We start from the raw sequence: 21,686 nt of genomic DNA on the forward strand, positions 1-21,686 counted from the left end.
GGGAGATGGGGCTTCAGATTGCGGTCAAAGAGGTTTCAATCAGGAGTGTGTCATAGAAATGCCACGGAGGTCTTTCAGGAAGGATCAGAAGCATGGCAGAGTCTCACGTTCCCACCACTAGAGGACAGGTTAGAAATCTACAGCTGTTGGGGCACCTGGGTGGCTCAGTGGTTTAAGCATCCAACTCTTGATTTCGACCCAGGTCATGATCTCATGGTTCTTGAGTTCAAGCCCCACATCAGGCTCCACGCTGACAGCAAGGAGCCTTCTTGGGATTCTCTGTCTCTCTCTCTCTCTCTCTCTCTCTCAAAAATAAGTAAATAAACTTAAAAAAAGAAACCTACAGCTATGGCCTGAGCACTCAGCCACCTGTGTCACCAGTGTCACTGTCACCAAACAATCCCCACCCTGTCCTGCAGTGGGGTAAAAAGCACCTGCTCTCCCTTAGGATCTAAAAGAAGAGCCAGGAAACATCATTGTACTGATGGGGCTGGATGGGCCACGGGCAAGAGCACCCACTTCTCAAAGCGCATTTCTACATCTGCAAAATGGAGGGAATGACAGCACCACAGGCAAACTGCTCTAAGAGTCTGAGGCACAAGTGCCTGCAGATTGAAGGTGGAGTAACAGTGGCTGCTCTGGGGTTGTCACTATCATGACTGAGAGGCAGGGTAGCATGACAGCGAAGCGCATAGGATCTGCATCCAGAGGCCCCAAGTCTGAATCGTAGGCCCTGCCACTTGCCAGCTGGGTAACTCTGGGTAATTACTTAACCTTCCTGTGACTCACTTTTTGAGTCTGCAGAAGGGGGATGTTAATAATGCCTTCTCCACAGTGCTGTCGCTGATAGATTCACGAAAAAGATAGATTAATACATGCAATGTGCTTAGAGCACTGTTTGCCAGAGTAAGCTTTCAGTAAGAGGTGACGGTGTGCGAGGTGGTAAGGAAGATGATGCTTGGCAGACATTGAGGTCAGCACCACGGACAGCTGCACAAGTGCTGGCCGGCAGGTCAGCACCATGGACAGCTGCATGAGCGCTCAGCCCTGGGGGAGCCTGGCCTTGCTGAGCCCCGAAACAGTGGTGTGTGAATAGCTTAACAACATGTTTTCTGGTTGGAAATTGATTTTGGGGATTCAGACTTATGCAGTTCTGAGAATATGATCCTGCTCCTTCTCTGCAGAGTGGTACTAGGGGAGGATGAAGAAGGCAGCCTGCAGGGTGCCTGGCAGCAGGTTGGGGCCGGTGTGGGCTGACAGCCCCCAGCAGGAGTCACACCCCACTGAATTGACGAGAAGAGCAAGGCTGAGGAAGGCTAAGTGACTGGCAGGGTCGCCAGTGAGTGAGCAGTGGAAGCAGGCTGGACGCCAGGCTCCAGGTTTGTTGATAATCACAGACCCTGGCACATGGAGCAGTGCCCTCCTTTGCTCAGCCATTCCCGTCATTTGCTCTCTGCATGGGGAGCACACCCAGCCCACAAGCAGCAGTGTGCTGACCGAGGTTTGCAGCCTTTACCCCTATTTGCCACACCATCCCACCTAGCTTCAGGACCTGCTCTGTAAATAGCAATTAGAAATTTGTTCCAGACCCAGGCTTGGTGCAGCGCCAGCTTCCTCCATGAGAAATTGCTCAGAGGGGAGAAAAATCAATTGAACCATCTTCACAGTTCTCCGAGTGCTAAAAATAAAGCAGAGGCCCATCAGCTGAGACCCTCTGTGCAATCTGTTACCTTTAAGAAGCATCGAGCTCAAGAAAAATCACTCAGAGCTGCTTGTCTCAAATGTTGGTATTAAAGGACATGAGAGGTTGTTTAAACAGATGCGGACGTGGTGCTGGAGAAAAAAAATTGGCTTTGACAATCAGAGACAATGGAGGGATTTTATGAGAACCAGCCTTAAATATGTGAAGATCTGTTGTTTAGCAGGGAAACACTGGTCCCCTGCTGGGTCCTGAGTAGTACCAGGCCTTTTGTGTGCATGATTTCTTTATTCCTTACAAACATCCTTAGGATAAAGAACTTGGCCCATTTTACACTGGTGGAAATTGGTGGCCAAGGAGGTTAAACAAGGAATCCGAGCACAGGTCTGCCAGACCCCAAAGCCCAGACTGCTGCTCTTCAGTGTCCAGGGTCTCTGAAACCCTGGAGCCCAGATTCACAAAGGAGGTGTCTATATCATAAGACCAAATGGAGACTGGAATTCCTTCATCCCAAGTCGCCATGTACAACCCCTCAGAAGCACCTGCTATGCATTGGACCCTGCATTATATATGGGGATACACAGAGGACTAAGATTGGGTATACTGAATCTTAAGGGTTTCACTAGAAAATAGAGGAGGCATTCATATTAAAGGACAAGGCAAGCCCAATGTGACCAGGAAGTATGGGCCCAGAGGACCTATGATAACCCAGGAGGGGTGCAGAGACAGAGGGGGGCAATGGGTGATGCTTAAGGCCACATGGCAGCCAGCCAGGCTGTGAGAGGGAGAAAGAATGATCCAGGAAGAAACAGCAGAAGGCACAGCACCCTCTCCCCCAAACCAGTCCCATAACATGAAGGGAAACCCAATGGCCTGAAGGTGGAGGCAAGCCTGATACGCAGAAACCAGGGAAGTTGGGCAGGGCTGGTTATCAGGAGCCCCAGGGCATTGCTGAGGGATGCCAACATTTTCCAGAAGCTGATGAGGAGCCACTTAGAGCTTTAAGCAGGGGCCTGAGGGATTTGGCCAACGGGCCAGGCAGGAATGGTCTGGCCCCAGAGAGCCCTTTGACAGGGACAGGGAGGAGGGCATGATTCCGAAGCTGTCTGGTGGGGAAACAGAAAGGGTTTGGCACCTCTTTCTACCTTGTGGGTGAGGGAGAGGAAGGGGGCGCTGCACTACGTGTGTGCCTGGCACACAGAGCCCCCGGCCCTCTGCTCAGAACGACCAGTGCTCAGATTCACAGAGGAAAGGTCCTCGGAGTCCGCTTTCTTATTATCTATTCTCACTGGTCAAAACAACGCCCACCACTTCTTTATTAAAAATGTTTTCTGGTTTTCCTGTCTCTTAAAACCTTTACTAAAAATCAGTTCTTAGAAGGTGTTACTATTCTAACATGAGGAGGCGGTACCGCCGCCGCAGCAAACTTCCAGTGGCCTTGAGATGGAACAGCAGCATCAGGGCAAGTCAAGGCCGCGGAGAGCGAGAGCAGAAGGAATGGGAAGCCCCAGGTGCCGAAGCCCCCAGGATATCCCAGCACAAGGCGGGTGTCCAGATTCAGAGCAATTTCTCAGCTCAGCAGGCTGGGCCGGCCTCCTCCCACGGTGGAAATGAAACACCTTTTCTAATTACTCGGCTGGGTAGGAACCTCACTCCCGCAGCCCCACAGTCCTGACCTTCCCCGCCAGGGAGGCTGGCCTCCACGGGACGGGCACCGCGGGTCTCTGCTCCGGGCCCCTGTGTCTCGTCGCCCTGGTGGCCAGAACAGCAGCAGGCCATGGGGAGTGACGCACAACACGGTTCCCTGATTAATCTGTCTACACAGGAGGTTTCCACAACCACCACCCACCCCTGGAGACTCCACTCCACTCCTTCCGTCTGCCTCCTGGGGACTGTTTCCACAGCCGGGGGCTGCCTGGGGCCCAGCTCTGCAACCTCTAGCAATCTGCAGGCTGCACACTCCTGCGTCTTTACATTCTGATCAACTACCGGTTCACCTTCACAAAACTAAGAGGCAACGCACATTCTAACATGGAGTTATGTGGCAGGGCCTACAGTCAGGGAGGACTCCTGGGTCCCCCGGGGACCCCCAAGGACGCATGTTCCTCTCTTGTCACTGGCTGTCCACCCTGGCTCACGCCCCACCCCGCCCACACCCGCAGCCACACAGGCAAACTGGGCTGGACCTGTGCATCAGGCCCCACAGTACTTGTTCAATGCTTGCATGCCGGGTGCGTTACTGTTCATTATACTAACGGTTTATTGTCCACTGGCTCCTGGAGGGCAAGGGTCTTTGTGTACCCAATTCAAGTGTCAGGCATGGTGCCTGGCACACAGTAGGTACTCAATAAATACAGCGGTGAATGGTGTGCTCTTCAACACATGGATGGGGCACAATCTGTGTGTTTAAATAGGGCAAGAAGGCACAGTGCCTAATAAGGACTTGGGAGAACTGTGCCTGCAGGCCTGTGATGGATCAACCCTCTTTTCCTATTCACAACTCACCTGTTCCAATGTCCTGTGGCCACCCTGGTCCAAGAGACAGAAGGTACCGCCTACTACCCCACTACTCCGCTGACTCCTGCTCATGGCCATGACGCTGCCAGCCCATTGCCATCTCTCTCTGGATCTCCTCGCTGGGCTCCTTCCCTCCAGGCTTGCCTGCTGGAATCCAGCCCACCCACAACACACACACACACACACACACACACACATAGCCCAGGAGGCCCCCCGGGGCTGAGCAGTGCTGCCCATGCCCCCCACTTACAGTGCAGTTGGGAGAGAGGCAGACACAGCCTTCCCAGCACCGTCTGATATACTGAGAAAAGTCTTCCATTAGTTTCCAACCCCGGTGATAGATACGGGAGAAAGCGTCCCTTCCATGCTGCTACGCTCGACTCCTCAAGCACGTATCCATCTCCGTCTGGCTGTAAGAACTGGTCTCTAACAGACGCTGCTCCAGCTCAGCAGCCACGAGCACCCATTGAACTAGAAATCTGCATTAATTAAAACCAAACTAAATGAAAAATTCTGTTCCCCAGCCCACCTGCCACATCCTAAGCGCTCCACCAGCGTACACGGCCAGTAGCCACCACCCTGCCCGGAGCCAGTACGGGATATTTGCATCATCACAGCCAGCTGTGGGCCAGGGGAGAATTTTATGCCCACTGGCCTGTTTTCATAATATCATTTGTCTTCATGGCTTCATCGTGCTTGTGGTATGCGATAGGTTTTATTTTCACTTATGGCAATAACATTTAAAATGCATTAAGTTGGATGAAAAGCCAAAAAGAAAGCAAGTTGCTTTAAGGAAAATTAAGGGAGGGGCGCCTGGGTGGCTCAGTGGGTTGAGTGGCTGACTCTTGATTTCGGCTCAGGTCATGATCCCAGGGTCGTGGGATCGAGCCCTGAGCTGGGCTCTGCGTTGAGCATGGACCCCGCTTAAGATTCTCTCTCTGCTCTTCTCCTGCTCTCTCTCTCAAATTAAAACAAGTTTTTGAGAAAATTAATAGAAACTACAAAAATTGGGAAAATGAAAGAACACAGCATGCAAACACAGAAGCAGTCAATCCTGAGGGGGTTTCTGGAATGACTGAAGTCAGGGGCTCGGCCCCTCCCACCGAAGCAATGCAACGACGTCCCTGATACGGCGAGAGGTCCCCACAGGCAGAGCCGAGTTCCTCCATCATCCCTGTGTCCCGGGGCTTGCAGGGGGCCCAGGTGAGAAGAGGCACCAGGACTTAATGGCTGAATGAATGAAAGACACACTAGCCCTTCCACAGCTTTGGGGCTTTATGGTTTTTAAGGGGTGTGGGCGTTCACAGCAGCCCAGGACCAGAAACCGGAAGGGCAGCTGCGGCGGGCAGCCCGAGGGTAGGGCCAGCCGCAGGGCCCAGGCCCAGAGGCCTGAGCGCCAGTCCCAGCTCTGCCCCTCCTCCAGCCTAGCCACCAGTCCCCCAGAACTTCTATTTCCTCATCTGCAAAAGGGGCTGATGATGCGCCACCGCTTCACAGCGTCCATGCAGACACGGGCACCAGGCGAGCAAACGAGGGCCAAGCACTCGTGCACCGCAGCTGCGGGCACACGCGAATCCCACGTCCCCCTCGTCTGCAGACCTGGGGCTCCCATGTGACTCATTTTATTCCGCTAGGACGCTGGTCAACACCTCACCCGTCTGTGCGACCCGCCATGGGGGCCCCCAACTGTTGGGGCAGTGCTTGCTTCTCCTGAGGGATCCCCCACACTGACCCCCTCCTGCACCCTTGACTCTGGCCTGAACAGAGAGATCACTGCATCCCCCCTACCCCAGTCATGGTTCAGAGGCGCCCCTGAGGCCCAATGAGAGCCCATGGGTGCCACCTGGGGGTGTACAGTGGGCCAGTTCACAGAAAACCGGTCTCATTTCTCTTGGACTTCACTCTGGGAGGGCAGGGCATGTGCCACTGGCCCCAATTTGCCACCCTGCGGCACCCAAGACCAGCCTCTAGAGGACAGAGCAGAGGCAAGAAGCAGAGAGAGCCGTCTGATGACGCTGTTCCAGCCCCTGAATCCACCTGTGCCTGAAGCCTTCTCATGGTCCGTAAGTCAATAAACGCCCACGTTTTGCTTGAGCCACTGGGGATGCACCGTTCTAACCCTGACAACAGAAGAGCCCTGACCAACTGAAGCTCTGGGCACCGGGGATGGGGCGGGGCCCAGCAGGCTTCCAGCCTGAATGATTGGCACACGCCCAGCCCAGCCCTTTCCACCAAGCCGAAGCTGGGCTTCCCTTCCTCCCAAGCAGCTCCAGCCCCGGCTCCTCCTGGAACCTTTGTAACCACCGAAATCTGCTTCCACGGTCCCAGCTCGGAGCACTCACCCCCTCGGGGCAGGAAGGAGACAGATGCTTACATTTCCCAACACGCAGAGCACCAGCTCTGTGCACGGTGCATCTCGGAGGGGCCCACTGGGAGGGGGCATCGAGGAGTCTGAGGCTCCCAGAGATGCAGGTACTCACCAGGGCCAGCGAGCTTGAATGTGCAGAGCGAGACTCCCACAGAGAGAGGCTCACACGGGCCGTGAAGCCCCGCGTCTGCCCCACATCCTCTTGCTGGGCTCGGGGAACAGCGGGTGCTACTCTCTGCCCCTCCAAGCCGTCTTGTCCCCGTTCCCAAGGTCTCCCTGCCCAGTGGCCTCTGGCAAGTGTCTGGCTTTCGGGCCTCAGAAGCCATTTGCTACTCTCTTTCTCCAGACTGCTCCTCCCGGCTCCCAAACCCCCTCCCAGCCAGTCCTGGCTTTTGTTCGGAGGGGCACGACCCATTCCCGACCGGCGAGGTGGCAGCAGTAGTAGGTATGACAGCCCGTGTTGGGAGCTTCTCACAGCAGGAACTGCCCGGCACCCAGCACAGAGGGGACACTTGCAGACTGTCAGCTTGCACGAGAGCTCAGGAGGAGGGCTCCCACCCTCTTCCACCGCCCATCTGGGAGGCATCCTTTATAAAGGGCAGCTGGACATAAAGGTTGGAAATGGGGCTCTGGGGCTAGGGTGGGGCCTGGGTTGGACATCTGCTAGGTGTGAGCTTTGAGCAGGTTAACTTGGGCTCCCTGTGACTCAGTTTCCTCGTCTGTAAAGAAGGCCATGACAGCACCTGCCTCCTGGGTTGTTGTCAGGGTGATGTGAATACACACGAACACGTGTTGAGGTCAGGCACAGAGCCGCACTGTGTAGGATGATCATTATTATTGGTCTGCGAATAGTGACACCTTAGCCACCTGGCCACACTGTCCCCTGAGCCCTTCCCAGGCCTGGCTTGTGAACCGAGCTCTTTCTCCACTGGTCAGCGAGGCCTGGAGTCCATCCTATTGCCCTTAGGTTGCCTAGACACAGGGCGCCACCAGGCTGGGCTCCCACTAGGTCCCAGCCAACCAGGCATATGATACCTCAATTGTCACTCTAAGCCCCGGGTGGGACCCTAAGGCTGTTCGTCAGGCACTGAAGCCCCTGCCTTGGGCCACAGTGCAGGAGGGCTGACCCTGGGACTCTGTCTCCTCCATGGTCCCTGATGAGGTCCCAGAATGACAGAGAACACTAGCACCTGGAGAAGGCCAGGGGACAAACGGAACCCTCCACAGCCGCGGCTTTAAAGTCTTCATAAAGCAACTCATCACGGCTCCAAATCTAGGCCTCCCTCACCAAAGAAGCCCCCAGGTCGGCTCGCTGGCAACTGAGCCCACCAGCCCCGCCCAAGCCCCCAGCCTGCGGCAGGAAAGGATACTGAAGCTCCTATCGGTGATGGCCAAGTGCCAGAGGTTTATGCGCAGGTCGTCCGCCGACATGTACGTCTCGCAGTCGCTGTTGACGGAGATGGAGTTGATATGGTAGGTGTGGCCATTGGCGAAGACCCTCCGTGGGCTCACCTCCACCATCAGATCCATGGGCTTCAGCACAGGCACCTGCAGAGGAGAGGGCGGCCCCCAGGGCGATACAATGAGAGGGGAAGGGCAGGGGGACCAGCAGCCAAGGCAGGAAGCGGCATGCTGGGGGCTGCGGGATCAGAGCTGGAGGTTGGAAATATGCCACAGGCACCTTGCACATGCTGCAAATGAGCAGTGCCCCAGGAAAGCGTTGCCTCCTGGGATTGGTTCTGAGCCTGCTGTGTGGCTCTGAATATGTGGCGTAACCCCCCCCACCCCGACTTCCTCACCTCTAAAATGGAATGAGAAGTCACCCTGGCAACACCAGGCAATTATCCACCATTTTTGTTCCCTCATCACAAGTGGTTTCCCAGACATGAACTACATTTCCCAGTGGCCCTTGCAGTTTGAGTGTGACCACGTGACTGGTTCTCACCAATAGGAACTGGAGCACAGGGACACCTAGCACTTGTGAGCCAAGCCTATTAGGAGGCAGACGAGCCTTCTCTCCCCCTTTTCCCCCTTCCACTGCTGGAAGGTGAGGACCCAGGCTTTAAGAATGAAGGTCCATGGGATGGAAGGGCCCGTGTCCCTGCAGGAAAGTCACATGTCAACCAGGACCTTTCCCTGAGAAGCGCATTTCCGCGTCTTCCACCCTGCGGCGCGGGGTTACTTGCCACAGCTGCCGGTGTCAGCCTGACCCCTACAAACTCCCACCGCAAAGGGCTGGTGTGAGGGGTTCCTGAGATAGCAACAGGTCAATGTGCACCCTCGGCCTGAATCACACACCCCCTGCGAACACGTGGTGACGCGGACTCTTCCCGTGAGACCTGGAGGCAGCAGGCCCTGAGACTAGCAGCCTGCCCGGCAGGGGGGCCACAGGCGTGCTCGCCCCCGCCACCCCTCCCCGCTAAGGCTCTCGGCATCCGCAGGCGTGCGGCGGGCACGACGCTCCGTTCCAGCAAACCGTGACGTCTTCAAAGGTACGGGGACGGGCAGGCAGACACGGCTTCATCGATCTCTCCCCGGCCTGGCCCACACTTGATGCTCAGGAAATGGGGCTGAGCACAGCCACCCCCATGTTCTAGATGGGGAGACTGGACATCAAGATGCCCCCGACTTGTCTCAGTCGCAGTCAGGTCAGGCAGAGCCAAGTGTGACTGTCCCGCAAGCATCCCGATGTTAAGGCAGAGATCTGGAACCCTCCTGCCCTGCCGTCCTCTCATGTTGCCCTCGCTGGGGGGGCCTCAGCTCTCTGGGCCTCAGTTTTCTTATCTGTGAAGAGGGTCAGGCTGGCGCCCACCCAGGGGCTTCTAGGAGGACCCACAAATCAATGCAGGTCAAGTGTGCTTGGAATGGCACTGAGCACATGGCGGGTTCTCAGATGGTGCTGGTGCCCGACTCTCCTCAGGAGGTGACAGGGTGGGGGAGGGTGGGCCAGGCCTCTCATGGCCACGGGGGCTCCAGTGTGGGTCCGGGGGGACCCTCCTGCAGGGGTGAAGGGAACTGCATCTGGGAGGGAGGCAGCAAGGCCGGCCTCCGGGTAAGGAGAGCTTGGGATCCTGGTGATGCGCTGTGCAGACCTTATCGGCTAACTGCAGGGTTCCTGAGCCCGGGGCAGCAATGACCAGGTAGGATCGTGTGAATCCTGGCAGAACTGGGTGAGGACACACCATAACAGATGGGCTGCTTGCCCTCACGTGGTGGAGAGAGACAATAACCAACACACAGGTGAGCGTGCATGTGTGTGTACGTGTGTGGGAGAGGGAGATTTCACGGAGCGACAGGTGTTATTTAGAAAACCAGAACAGGTGGAGGACGGGGTGACAGGGCTGCAGGGGTGGGGCCAGGCTGGAAAGGCAATCAGGAGGGGGCCTATGAGAGGGGCTGTGCGGCTGTGCGGCTTGGACTCAGGCTTACAGGGGACCTCCGGAGTCCACCTCACTCTCGGGCGGCCAGGGGCTCCCTGGAGTCGCCAGTTTGTCACAGCCCTGACCACATGACGAGGCTGCCTCGTTTCCGCGGTGGTCTGGGAATCAGTGAGGGGCGCACCGCGTCTTCCCTGGTCTGTCTCTGGATCTGCGGTCCCCAGCCCAGGGCCCGGTACGGGAAGGACCTCCAGGAAACCAGTGCACGGGTGAGCGAATGAGTGGGCCATGTCCCTCGAGGTCCCCAGGGGCAGCTGAGATGGGAGGTGACAGCTTTGGAGCTGCGGTCGGGGTGGGTGAGTACTGAGTGTTCCTTCTGACGCGAACACAGTACAAGCGTGTGCCGGCATATATGTGTGTATGAGTGAGGGTGTGTGCAAGGATGCATGTGTGCTGGTGTGTGTAGGTGCATGAGTGTGGGTGTGTACACGTGTGTGCACGTGTGTGCACGTGTGTGCATGTGAGAGATTGTGTGCACATATGCATACATGTGCATATATGAATGTGGGTGTGTACAAGTATATATGTGTGTAAGGGTGTGTGTGCATGTATGCATATGTGCGGGTGTATGGGTGTGCGTGTGCATGAATGTGGGTGTGTGGAAGTGTGTGTGTGCACATGCATAAGAGACAGTGCACATATGCAGATGTGTGCATACATGAATGTGGGTGTGTACACTGTAAGTGTATGCCTACGTATGCGTGCACGAGTGTGGGTGTGTGAGTGTTCATGTGAGCAGGGGCCTGTGAGTGTGCATGTGTGTGCATGAGTGTGGGTGTGCGCAAGACCGGCGTGCATGCCTGCCTGGCTCTGGGCCATTCCTGTGTCGCTGGCTCTGTGCCTGAGCCTCTAGGCTCCCTCCCAGGGAGGTGATGTCCCAGGCCTCTGCAGGGGGCCCTCCGCCCTGCACGTTTCCCCATGTGTGGGATAGTCTGCCCCGGGGATCCCCGGACTTTGTCACATCCCACCTGCTGCTGGAGAAGGTCAGAGAGTCACTGGCCTAGCAAAGTCCCGGATCTCAGTCTACCCTGCCCCCTCTGGCCACACGGCTTCCTCCCATGGGACTTGGGCGACACCCAGGGCTCTAGCCCTTCACTGCCATCCCAAACTGCATTTCAAAGCCATTAAAAGAACAAAGGAAAGAAAGAGTGAAAATAAATATGCCCTGAAGGTTTGGGGGTCTCATGAATAAAACACCTCTCCCTCTTCCAACACTTCCAGAAGCCCAGTCAGGGTGAGAGGCAGGAGGGCAGTCGCATAGACACTGAGGACAGAACCCTGGCTACCGAAGGCCAGAGAGCACTGGAGGGTGAGGAATCTTATCTGCTTGTGCAGAAAAGGCCATACATAGGACACGACTAACAGGGTTTTAGAGGATGAATAGGAGTTCACCAAATCAACAAGGTTGAGAAAGACCTCCCTGTGTGACTGTCACAGCACTGACCACCAGTGTGGGGTGACTCCATGCGTCTGAAACCCAGGGACCTAGCCCAGGGCCAAGTGCAGAGCAGGTTTTCAGCAAAGAACAGCGTCGGCCTCCTGCATGAACGGGAGATTTTGTGAAGAGCTGCACAGGGTTGGGTGGCCCGGGCGACACAGGAGGAGACCAGGAGGTGACGAGATGCAGAAAGACCCCAATGCCCTCGTTCTCTCTCCTTTCTCCTCCAGCCTCAGCACACGGCTAAGGGCCATCTTGGGACGTGAGTGAAATACAGAGTGAAATCTCAGCCGCTGAGAGGCAAATAAGCTGATTCCCAGGGGCCCCCAGCTCTGCCTTGAACGGCAGGTCCATCACGAGGTGATAATTGTATCCTTCCCACCAGATGAAACCCTCATAAACTTTCTTGGGGCGGGGGGAGCGTTGGGGTGGCGGGGGGAGAGTTGGGGCGGGGACACCGTTGCTCCCATTACTCAACGTTGAAGCTAATTGGCCTCCTGACTTCCTCAGAATTTATCTGCACAATTTGCAAGTCATTCAGAGGCCAGTATGTTTAAATATTTATTTCTCCATCTTGGTAACTGCACTGATTACTGCTTCGTATTTAATGACAATTTGCTGGACACCCAGTGAGTGTGAATGCTAAGAAGCTATTTCAGAGAAGGTGAGTCATTACCCCCATTTTGCTGACAGAGAAACTGAGGCACACCCAGGGCCCTGCCTACAGCCGCCTGACAGGCATCAGGGGGCTCTGGGAGTGGCTGGGGAGCCCATGGGAGGCGCTGACACCCCCGCCAGGCCACGCCACTGTCCGCCCGGAGTGGACAGTTGTGGCTGTGAATCGTGTCCTCACCCAGGAGGGTAGGCAGCTCCTACGATGTGGCCCGGACTTCTGCATTGGCTAGAACATGGAACCTGCACAGCACTCGGGCCCCTTGCTCTAGGCCAGGCCTGTCCAAGCAGCAGGGGACACCAAGACTCCAACCCAATCCCTCCCTTAGGCTCTTAGTTTCACGGAGGCCTCCCAGTGCCTAGAGCAGGGCATGGCACATAGTAGGTACTTTAGAGTGTGATGAATGAATAAATCCAAATTAGCTACGCACCGGCATCAAACGTGAACAAAGCACCTACTATGTGTCAGGCTCAGTTCTGGAAGCCAGGGACACACAAGGTGGCTTCAGCGTGCTCCCTGCCCTGCTGGAGAAGGAAAGGGGCAGACTTTTCCGGAGTCTTCCAGAAGCAGAAGTCTTCCCTTAGCCACCCCGTGGCTCTCCCAGGGGGCGGAGACCTCATTCCCACTTCACGGAGGAGACCGGGATGCCGACCCTGGAGCCAGACTTCCCTGGGTTTGGATCCAGCGCTCCTCTAATCTGTAAAATGGGACTGACAATTGTGCATCCATTTTACAGGACTGAGTTATCAGAGGCAGAGTGCTTGGAAGGCACAGCGCTCGCCACAGAAAAAGTGCTTATTCTCATTCCAGATGCGCGGTCGGAGGCCGGCGGAGGCGGAGAGCTTGCCCAGGGGCACGCCGCCAGGAGGTGGCCCAGGCAGGACTGGACCCAGATCCTGGGACTCCAGTCCTCTCTGCCGTGTCTCACACCCCCTCCCCTGGGAGAAAGAGGAGCTCTCTTGCCTTTTAAGGACGTGGGGACGAGAGGTGGCCTCAGCATGGCCTGTTTCAAGACAACTGCATGGGCCGAGGCTCCGGACGGGCGGCGGGGAGTCCCTCGGGCCCTGGACAAGGGGCCCGGAATCCACACAAGCTCGCCTCCCAGGTTCTCCTTTCTGGCGCTGCCACTCATCCAGCGGAGCAGCTTTGGGGGAGCCGCTGCCTGTCTCTGGGCCTCAGTTTCCCCCTTGGCGTAGCAAGGGCTTCTAGGACTTGCACTGCCCCTGCAGCTGCGGCTCACAGCGCTTCCCGGACGTGCATCGCCCCCGCCGCAGCCGCACGGCACTCCCGGGAGGAACATGCCCACCTCAGCTTTGCTGCTGAGGAAACTGAGGCTCGAAGGAGGGGAAAAGCTCGCGGCCACCCCCCAAGTCAGCAGCCCAGCCAGGACCTGAGCCGGCTCTGGCTCAAACCTCAAAGGCCCTTCAGGTCCTAAAATCCTCACCGTTTAGTAAAAGAATCCCACGCCGCTTCCCACTTGCCGGAATCTTCCATGGTCCCCATCTTACCTGGAGTGACGTCACCGTGGACAGGTCTTTAAGCTTCCCTTCTTCATCTTTCAGGTTATATCCCTCGGGCCTCTTATCTCGCTCCGTAATCTTCCATAATTTGATAGTTTTATCTTTAAAAGCAGAGCAAATGAAATAAACCACGTGATGAGTGCCAGCACAGAGACGGGTCCACGAGAGAGGGGTGCACCGAGCCGGGAATTACTTGACTGGGGTCCTGCTCTCGGACGGGCAAGGTTCTTTCTCCTTCTGTGTGCCCCACGCACTGAACGTGGCTGTATATGGGGTGTCTGCCTTCATTCTCTGACTCCTCACAATTGATCCTAAGCGGAGGACTCCTGGGTCAAAAGGGAAAGCACCTTTGAGAGCAGCCGGCCAACTCTAAACCCATGTCCAGACAGAGCGTGGATGTAGCTTCTTACTTCTTAAGCTCTGCTGTGGCAGACACAAGAGGGTGACCCATTTCTCTGAAATCCTGCCGTGAATGTCAGAAGAGTCATTTACTAGCTATAATGCTTCATTTTATAGGTCAGTGTGGTGAAGCCAGGCTACCATGGTGTTTGGCCAAACATGGGTGCGTGTTGCTGGGAAGGTATTTTTTTGGATGGAATTAACATTTAAATCCATACAGTGAGGCAAACTGCCCTCCATTGTGTGGGTGGGCCTCATTTAATCAGGTGAAGGTCTTAAAGAACAAAAGACTGACCCCTTCCCCGCCATGAGGAAGAGGGAGTTCTCCCACCAGATGGCCTTCAGACTCGAGCGGCAACATTAGCTCTTCCCTGGGTCTCCAGCCTTCCAGCCAGCCCTGCAAATTTGGCATTTGCCAGCCCCCACAATCACGTGCAGCAACTGAAAATAAGCCTCCTTCTCTGTGTCCATATCTATGTGTACATCCATCCACACTCCTCGGTCCTGCATCTCTGGAGAAACCCCGCTCCTCCCGTAGCCAAAACACATGCCGTGGTGCTCAGGAGGAGGAAGAGGGAGACCGTGGAGATCAATAAACCCGTGATGGGTACCCGACGACACGCATTAGGAAAGGGAGCAGCTGGGGCTTAGACCAGAGTGGGGGTCTAGCTCTGAAGGGGGGGTGTAGGCAACTCCTGAAGCTGCCTTCCCTCCAAAAGGCCAGGAAGAGAATGACGCATCCCGTGCCCACGGCTCGGGGAAACCCGTGTGTGTGCTCAGGAGGTCTGGCCCCGCCCTAAACCCATGGTGACCTCACACCGTTCCGTCCTCCCGGGGCCCCCACGAGGCAGGCGCACCCACCATGGGTCAGATGAGACCAGGATGTGAACCCCATGAGGGGCTCTGGTCTGTGGGGTGGCCCGCACTGCCTCTGCTCCGGCGCTGACAGAGCAGGACCCCGTGCTGGGCACCCTTAGGGGTCTCCAGTCCCTCACTGGCACAGTGAAGGAGCCCAGTGGGAGCCCTGGAGGGCAGGCCTGGGGCTGGGAGGGGCTGGGACCAACTGCAGGAGGACGTCAGCGAAGGCTCAGTGCCAGGTGACACCCAGTGGAGGTCTCAGGGGTGGCCAGGTGACAGGCAGGGAGCACACCCTTTGGGCACGAGGCTGGGGTGGCCGGGTAGAGAACGCCTGGGCAGCCGCACCGGGTCTGGGCTCTTGAGAGGCTCACGCACGCTGCAGCAGGGCCGGATGGTCTCAGGGTGCCGCGAGGGGCCACGTCACCTCCCATCGCCCTCCCCACAACCCAAGGGAGGGAGCTGCATCCACCCCGCTGCCCAGGTGGGGAAACCGAGGCTCGGGGAAGCAAGGCCACTGCCCCCAGACCACGGGGCTGGGACAGAGTCCAGGCACCACTGAGGAGGGGGGCGGAGCAGGGAGAAGCTGGCCCTCTGGTCCCAGGAGCCTTGCCCTGAGGGCGTCCCGGTGAAGCAGGAGTCCGGCCACGAGGCTGGGGGTGCGCGTGTTCTCCCTGGGGCAGAATGGTCAGGTGGCCAGCCAGCCTCCTAAATCCGCGCCCCTCCCGCAGCCCACCCCACCCCGTCAGGTGGCAACCCCAATCTTCCGGAAGAGTGAAGCTTGTCCCCCCCATCGGGAATATCAAGGTCGCCCCACTCCCCTCAGAGAACAGCAGCCACGGGGCCATTCCTGACCCAGCTATCTGGAATAGTGGGAACGAGCGTCACGTCCAACCATGAAAAGGCTGAGATTCAGCAGAGTCCCTGGACGGAATTCACGCCTGCTCACAACACGGTTTCGGGTCCTCGGGATCGAGAAGGCTCACGGTCTGCGCCGGCGGGCCTCACCGTTGGTGGACAGCAGCGAGTGGGCGGCATTCTGCTGCGGAAGCCACTTGATCTTGTTGATCTTCTCCTCTATCTCCAGACTCTTGAGATAGTCGAACTCCGGCTCGTGGCTCTGGAAGGTGCTGTAGACGTCGTACTCGCCCTGGCTGTGCGGCGCATTTTTACTCTGCAAGAAAACCCGGACGAGGGGGCCTGAGCTCCAGGAGCGCAGGGGTTGGGCGGGAGCAGCCCTCGGGCCAGGGGCGAGGGGCACACTGACAGAACCCTCAGAGGGCCGGACGGCTGGGCAGCCCGGGTCTAGCAGTGCTGGCGGATCTGACGCCAGGGTCAAAGGGAACCAAGCCCTGTGTCCTCCTCTGTCCAGTAAGTAAAACCAACGGCAACCGAGCGACCTCATCACATTTGATGAACACCTACTATGTGCTGGGTACTGAGCTAAGGGCTTCTCACTCCTCGTCTTATTCTAGCCTCACGGCCCCTCTGCAGTGGGCACCGTGCGTCTCCCCATTTTACAGATGAGAAAGTGGAGGCTTGGAGGTGAACTGACCACCCCCCCAAGGCCATGTGTCCACTCAGTGCTGTCACCCGCGCCTGAGGTCTGTCAGAGGCCAAGGCTAAGGCTCTGGGCTGCTCCTCCAGTCCGAGTGTCCGGCTCGGGCCTGGCTTGAGGAATGAACGCAGTTGGGAGCAGATTTCACGCTGCGGCAGAGTATCCTGGGGAGTGTCAGACCGGGGAGAGAATACCGTCCCCCGAGTCTCCGCGGCAGGCCCTACCTGGCGGAGGCAGCGAACCCCAACAAGGACCCTCGAGGTAGATCTCTCCACACAGCGTGGTGTGGGGACCACCGCAGGCACAGGGACAGCTGCCCCAGCCAACGATTTCAGTGTGTGTGACAACACGAAGCCCCAACCAGAAGCGTCACCTGCCCGGGAGCAGAGCGGAGACACCCCAGCACGCACAATTTCCCATTTCCTGTTCATCTTTTCCAAAAGCATCTATTGCTGTGTTTCTACACCAGTCCTGCTTCTGGAAAGCTCCCCTGGGTGTGTGGCCAACTCCCTTCCTCTCCTGTGAGCAGGGCCCACAATCAAGGCCGGCGGGACCAGAACAGAGAAAACAACGAACAGGAGAAAAATTCAAAGTTGAGAAGGCGGCATCTAGCGATTTCAGTTCTTGTTGCAAAAAGGAGGCTTGGCGTGGCAGCGCCCGGCCGGTGACCCTGGTCCTTCCTGTGCAATCAGCGTGCGCTCCGGCCACGGCGCCTCGGTGACCCGTGTGCAGCTGTCCGCTTTGTGGCCACGTGTCCGTGCCAAGCTGTTTCACACCCTTTGGGCTCCGGCCTCCCCGTCTGTGAAATAAGAACACTAACGGCGCCTGACGGTACCACTGCGTTGTCGTGAGGAGGGGGAGGGGGCAGAGGCAGTCGGGTCAGACCCCGACCTGCTCAGGAACTGCATGGAGCAGGGGTGCGTCTGCGACATCTCCCCGCCTTCATCTCCCTCCTCCCCTCTCTCCTTCTCCACCGCCCCTCCCCCTCTTCTCTTTCTCCTCCCTCTTCCCTCCCAGACCTTGGCTTTCAGCCTTCTAGCCTCAGCATCTAATCCGTCCACCTGTGTGGGGTGTGGGACGCCCCCTTCGGAGGCAGGCTGGCGTCTTGGGGTCAGTCCCTGGTCTTGACTCACTGGCTGGGCGACCTCTCCAGTGTCCTCATCTGTAAAATGGGTGTCGGTCCCCGCCCTCTGGGGTGGGCAGTGGAGAGTAAATGAGAAACGTCCTTGAGGAGCGTAGCAGGGGGACTGCACATAGTAGGTACTCAACAAATGGGGGGGGCTTTTTATCATGAGGTTCCTTTTAGTGGTTCAGAAACAGTGCCCCCAGGTGGGGTGATCCAGGCCACTCTGTCTTACCCGGAACTCTGCTGGACGACAGACCCCACTGGGGCGAGGCCTGGGAGAGCCAACCCCAGCCTGGAGGCAGCCCCACACCGGCAGAAACCCCAAGCCTCCCGTCCCCCCCCTTCCCACCGCCCACCAGGCTGGGACAGCACCGGCTTGCGCAGCCACAGGGCAGTGGGTGCACACTTAAGCCAGGGCAACAGCTGGCCCCACCCGGGGTGCCTCTCTGGGACCCAGGGCAGCAGGGGCAAAGGCCCGCGTTGGGTGTAGCCCCTATCAGGCCCGGCCGCACCTCTGGCTCTCGCTGGAAGATGACAACCCGGCCACCCTTGTCGCCTGTGGCCAGCAGCTCTCCGGTGTGGTTGAACTCAACGGTAGAGATGATATCGGCTGTGGGGGAGAGACAGGAAGGTGTGGCTCATTAGGACCCCAGAGCCGCGCAGGTTACGGAATGAGCACCCTCCCCCCCGGAATGCACCCCTGGGCCGGGCCACCATCTGGAAGCAGGAGCGCGAGGCGTCAGGGGCACTGATGAGGGGCCGGTGGCCCCCGGGTCCCCACCCTGCAGGCTGCAGGGCAGAGACCTGTCGCGGGCTTGCTTTGCTCTGCCTCCTTCCTGCCCCCTACCCTCGTCTCCCCCTCTTGCTTCCAGAAGCAGTGTGGGGGCTCCATGTGCTGCCCGGGTGACAGGGCTACACAGCAGACACGAGCCCTACTCTGGAGGCCCCCGGGGACCAACTGTGGTCACCCCTGCGCCCCACCCTGTGACTCCTCCCATCAGTGGGGTCCCCGTAAGCTTCTCATTCCTGGCCTGGACTCTGTAGGCACTAGAATGCCTGATCCGGCCCTAGCACAGAGGACCTACCTTCGGACAAACCACAGCTCTGACCACAGCCCCTGCCCCAGCCTCCCACGGCGGCCAGAGTGGTGCCCGAACCCCCCCACAGGCCCCCAGCACCAGATGCTGGCCGCTCCCAAAGCCCTCCTCCGCTGCCTCCCTCTCAGCTGGTACCAGCTCCATCCCCCACCCCCCTTCCCACTGGTTCCAGCCCAAGCTTTGGAGTCTCAGCGACCCCCTTCTCTCTGCCCCTCTCGCATGCCATGTCCGGTCCTACTGGCCCAGCCTTTGCTGTGCATGCAGACTCCACCCACATCTCCCGAGGTCCTCTTGGCTTCTTCCCTGCCCCTACTACAAGCTGGCCCAGCACAGCGAGAGGGAGCCCACCGAAACCCTCTACGTCAAACCCCCAGTGGACCTCAGTGTAAAGCAAAGAAGGTCTCAGAGCCGTCTAAAGCCTGAGTGGTCTGTGGTCCCCAGAGGCAGAGCACGTCAGAAGCCCAAACATTCACTCCCCTCCTGCAACTGCACTGAACTTGACTTTGCCTCCTGCTGAAGGCTGGACAATCTCCAGCCAGCCCCCTCCCAGATCCCACACTCGTGACTCTGGGCTTGGCCATGTGACCTGCGTTGGCCTATGGGACGCCAGCAGACAAGCCACCATCCAGAACCTCTCCGGCGTCCAGAAGGACCTGCCCAGGCTAGCCCCAGGTCCCAGGAGGAGGAGGAGGAAGGACGCAGCCACCCAGCCACGCCAGCCCCGAGGAGGGCCCCTGCCGACCCACTCACCCAGCCCCAACCCAATCTAGTTCAGCGGGATCCGCAGATGCGCCAGGAAAAAAAAATGTTTGTTGCAAAGTCTTCTTTTTCACTCAGTAAAAGGTGCCACCTCTTTCCCCCAGCCTCCCCTCTCCTCCTGCCCACCGCCCTCTTCCACTCACACTGGAATCCTTGCTGCTTCTCAAAAGCACCGGCCACCTCTCACTCAAGACCTGGAGGGATTTTTGCATTCCTATTCAATAAATGCCCGTCACTTTTCCAATCAGTGCCTTTTAGAGGCAGCTCCCGGCTGCACTGGCTGCCTGAGCCATAGGTAAATGCCGGCTTTGACAGCAAAAGAGAGGAGAGAGAAGGTTTGAGAAGATGCTTTAGCAGCAGGATGATGGGCTGGACACTTTCATTGATCAAGATAACAGCACGTTTCACTGAACTTAGAAAGACAAGACAGGGAGAGTGGCTGTATGGAAACAGAGCGGAGCACGGAGCTGGGGCAGGGGCCAGACGCCCCGTGGGCCAGCCTGCCCTGACCCTGGGCCCAGCGCCCGCAGACACGGGCTCCCCCCACTTCCTGTCAGCACCCCCAAGGGGCAAAGAGCAGGATATAGAATGTTTTAAATTATATAGACCAGTGATCACAGCCACGTGAAATGCCAAACCCACCGGGCAGAGGGAAGAAAAGTCGAAAAACGATTCCCCATCATGTTAGCACAGGGTGTTCTGGGGTGGTCCAAATAAAGTATTTTTGGTTCTCTGCCCACTTTTCTAAATTTCCTCAATTTTCTGTAATGAATGTGTATTTTAAATAGTTTTATCGGAATATAATTGATACACACAAACACATATTTAATATAAACAATGTGGTGAGTTTGGACGTATGCATAATTTATATTATTTTTATTACGGGAGAATAACAATGCTATTAAGTTAAAACGCCCTTGTGACCACCGGTACCCGGAGCAAATGCAGTCCATAAGCCGGCGGTTACCACAGTAACGGACACTAACACCCGCAGGCCATTTACAATTTATGGGTCAGTTTCACATCCTCGGCCTCCTTTGGGGCTCTCGCCAGCCCCCGAGGGGGGACACAACCATTATTTCCAATGGCAGCCGGAGAGACGGAGGCCCCTTCGTGGGAACAACCTCCAGAGCTGCTCCTGGGCCGGTCGGAAGTGCTGGGTTGGAGTCAGGGCTCCAGCGCCTTGGCTGTGTGGCCTTGGGTGGGCCACACCACTTCTCTGAGCCTCAGTTTCGTAGCATGGCTGTAATAGCGTAGCTCACACACGACGGGGTGTGACGGTCCGGGAGGAAGGATCACGACCCTGAGGAGCGATGAGTTACCAAAATGTACTGCACAGAAAAGTTGAAGTTCCGTCTCTGCCTTGCTTCTGGCCTCCACAGACTTCGCGGCGGCCAGCTCAGAAGTGTGCGGGCCCAACGGTGGCTCAGCTCCACTGTGCGGATTTGGGGGTCCTGACCTCCAGCCCCTCCCGTCCCATGGAGCAGACACTTTTGGAGCAAGCACGCCATGACAGTTCCCTCAGCCCTTCGGGCTGGTGGAGGTTTCACATCTATTTATTGCCACAGGAAGTATCTTCTAGGGGTTGCCGTAGAAAAAGTTACTTCCCCTGAGAGCTAGAAATTCTTACCCATAAAACCCTGGAATCAGAAAGTCTACTCTCTCATCTTGGAATGTTTGAAGCATATCCAGTCCCCATACCACCTCCTCCAGGGAGCCCTCCTGGAGAGCATCCCTGCCCCCCCAGTTCAGTGGTCTCTCCTACAACTACAGTCTCACGCTCACTGTGGGTCCCCCATGGAATATGGACGCCTTCCTACATGGGGGTGCCTCTGTCCAGGTTGCCTCTCACCTTGACCACAGAAGGGAACCCAGCAGTGTGGTCAGTAACACGAACGCACATTCCTGAAGTGCTTGTTTTCCAGACACTGTTCTAAATCTCTCCATAGAAATTTTTGCTTCTGGAAATAGCTGGTGGCTTCTATCAGATCAAGTCTCTCACCAATAGCAACTACAAAGCCTCAACAGCCAAAACATCAAAACGCAACTACCTGAGGCATCGGAGGGGACCCAATGCAGGCGGAACCTGCAGGAAAATTAGCATCTGAAACTCACTGGGTGAGTTTCCCATTTTCATGGCTTTTAGTCTGAGGACAGGCCCCCGTCTGTGCCACGCAGCTGCTGAAACTCAGAGTCCTACGCTTAAGGCTCAATAAACCAGGAGGCAGAGGCTGGGGAAA

The 21,686-nt window shown here is 57.2% G+C and overlaps 1 protein-coding gene across 1 annotated transcript in view; it reads right to left on the reverse strand.

The window, feature by feature from the left end:
- Window positions 1-21,686, reverse strand: part of PPP2R2C (protein phosphatase 2 regulatory subunit Bgamma) — a 126,799-nt gene that overhangs the window by 30,268 nt on the left and 74,845 nt on the right. The window contains exons 2-5 of the mRNA XM_029952490.1: window positions 18,103-18,200; window positions 15,915-16,080; window positions 13,641-13,753; window positions 7,955-8,132 (exon numbers count right to left, since the gene is read on the reverse strand). Coding sequence (XP_029808350.1) covers window positions 7,955-8,132; window positions 13,641-13,753; window positions 15,915-16,080; window positions 18,103-18,200 — 555 coding nt within the window. The remainder of the gene's footprint in view (window positions 1-7,954; window positions 8,133-13,640; window positions 13,754-15,914; window positions 16,081-18,102; window positions 18,201-21,686) is intronic.

The sequence above is a fragment of the Suricata suricatta genome, chromosome 1, assembly GCF_006229205.1.
Source record: "Suricata suricatta isolate VVHF042 chromosome 1, meerkat_22Aug2017_6uvM2_HiC, whole genome shotgun sequence".
Taxonomy (NCBI): domain Eukaryota; kingdom Metazoa; phylum Chordata; class Mammalia; order Carnivora; family Herpestidae; genus Suricata; species Suricata suricatta.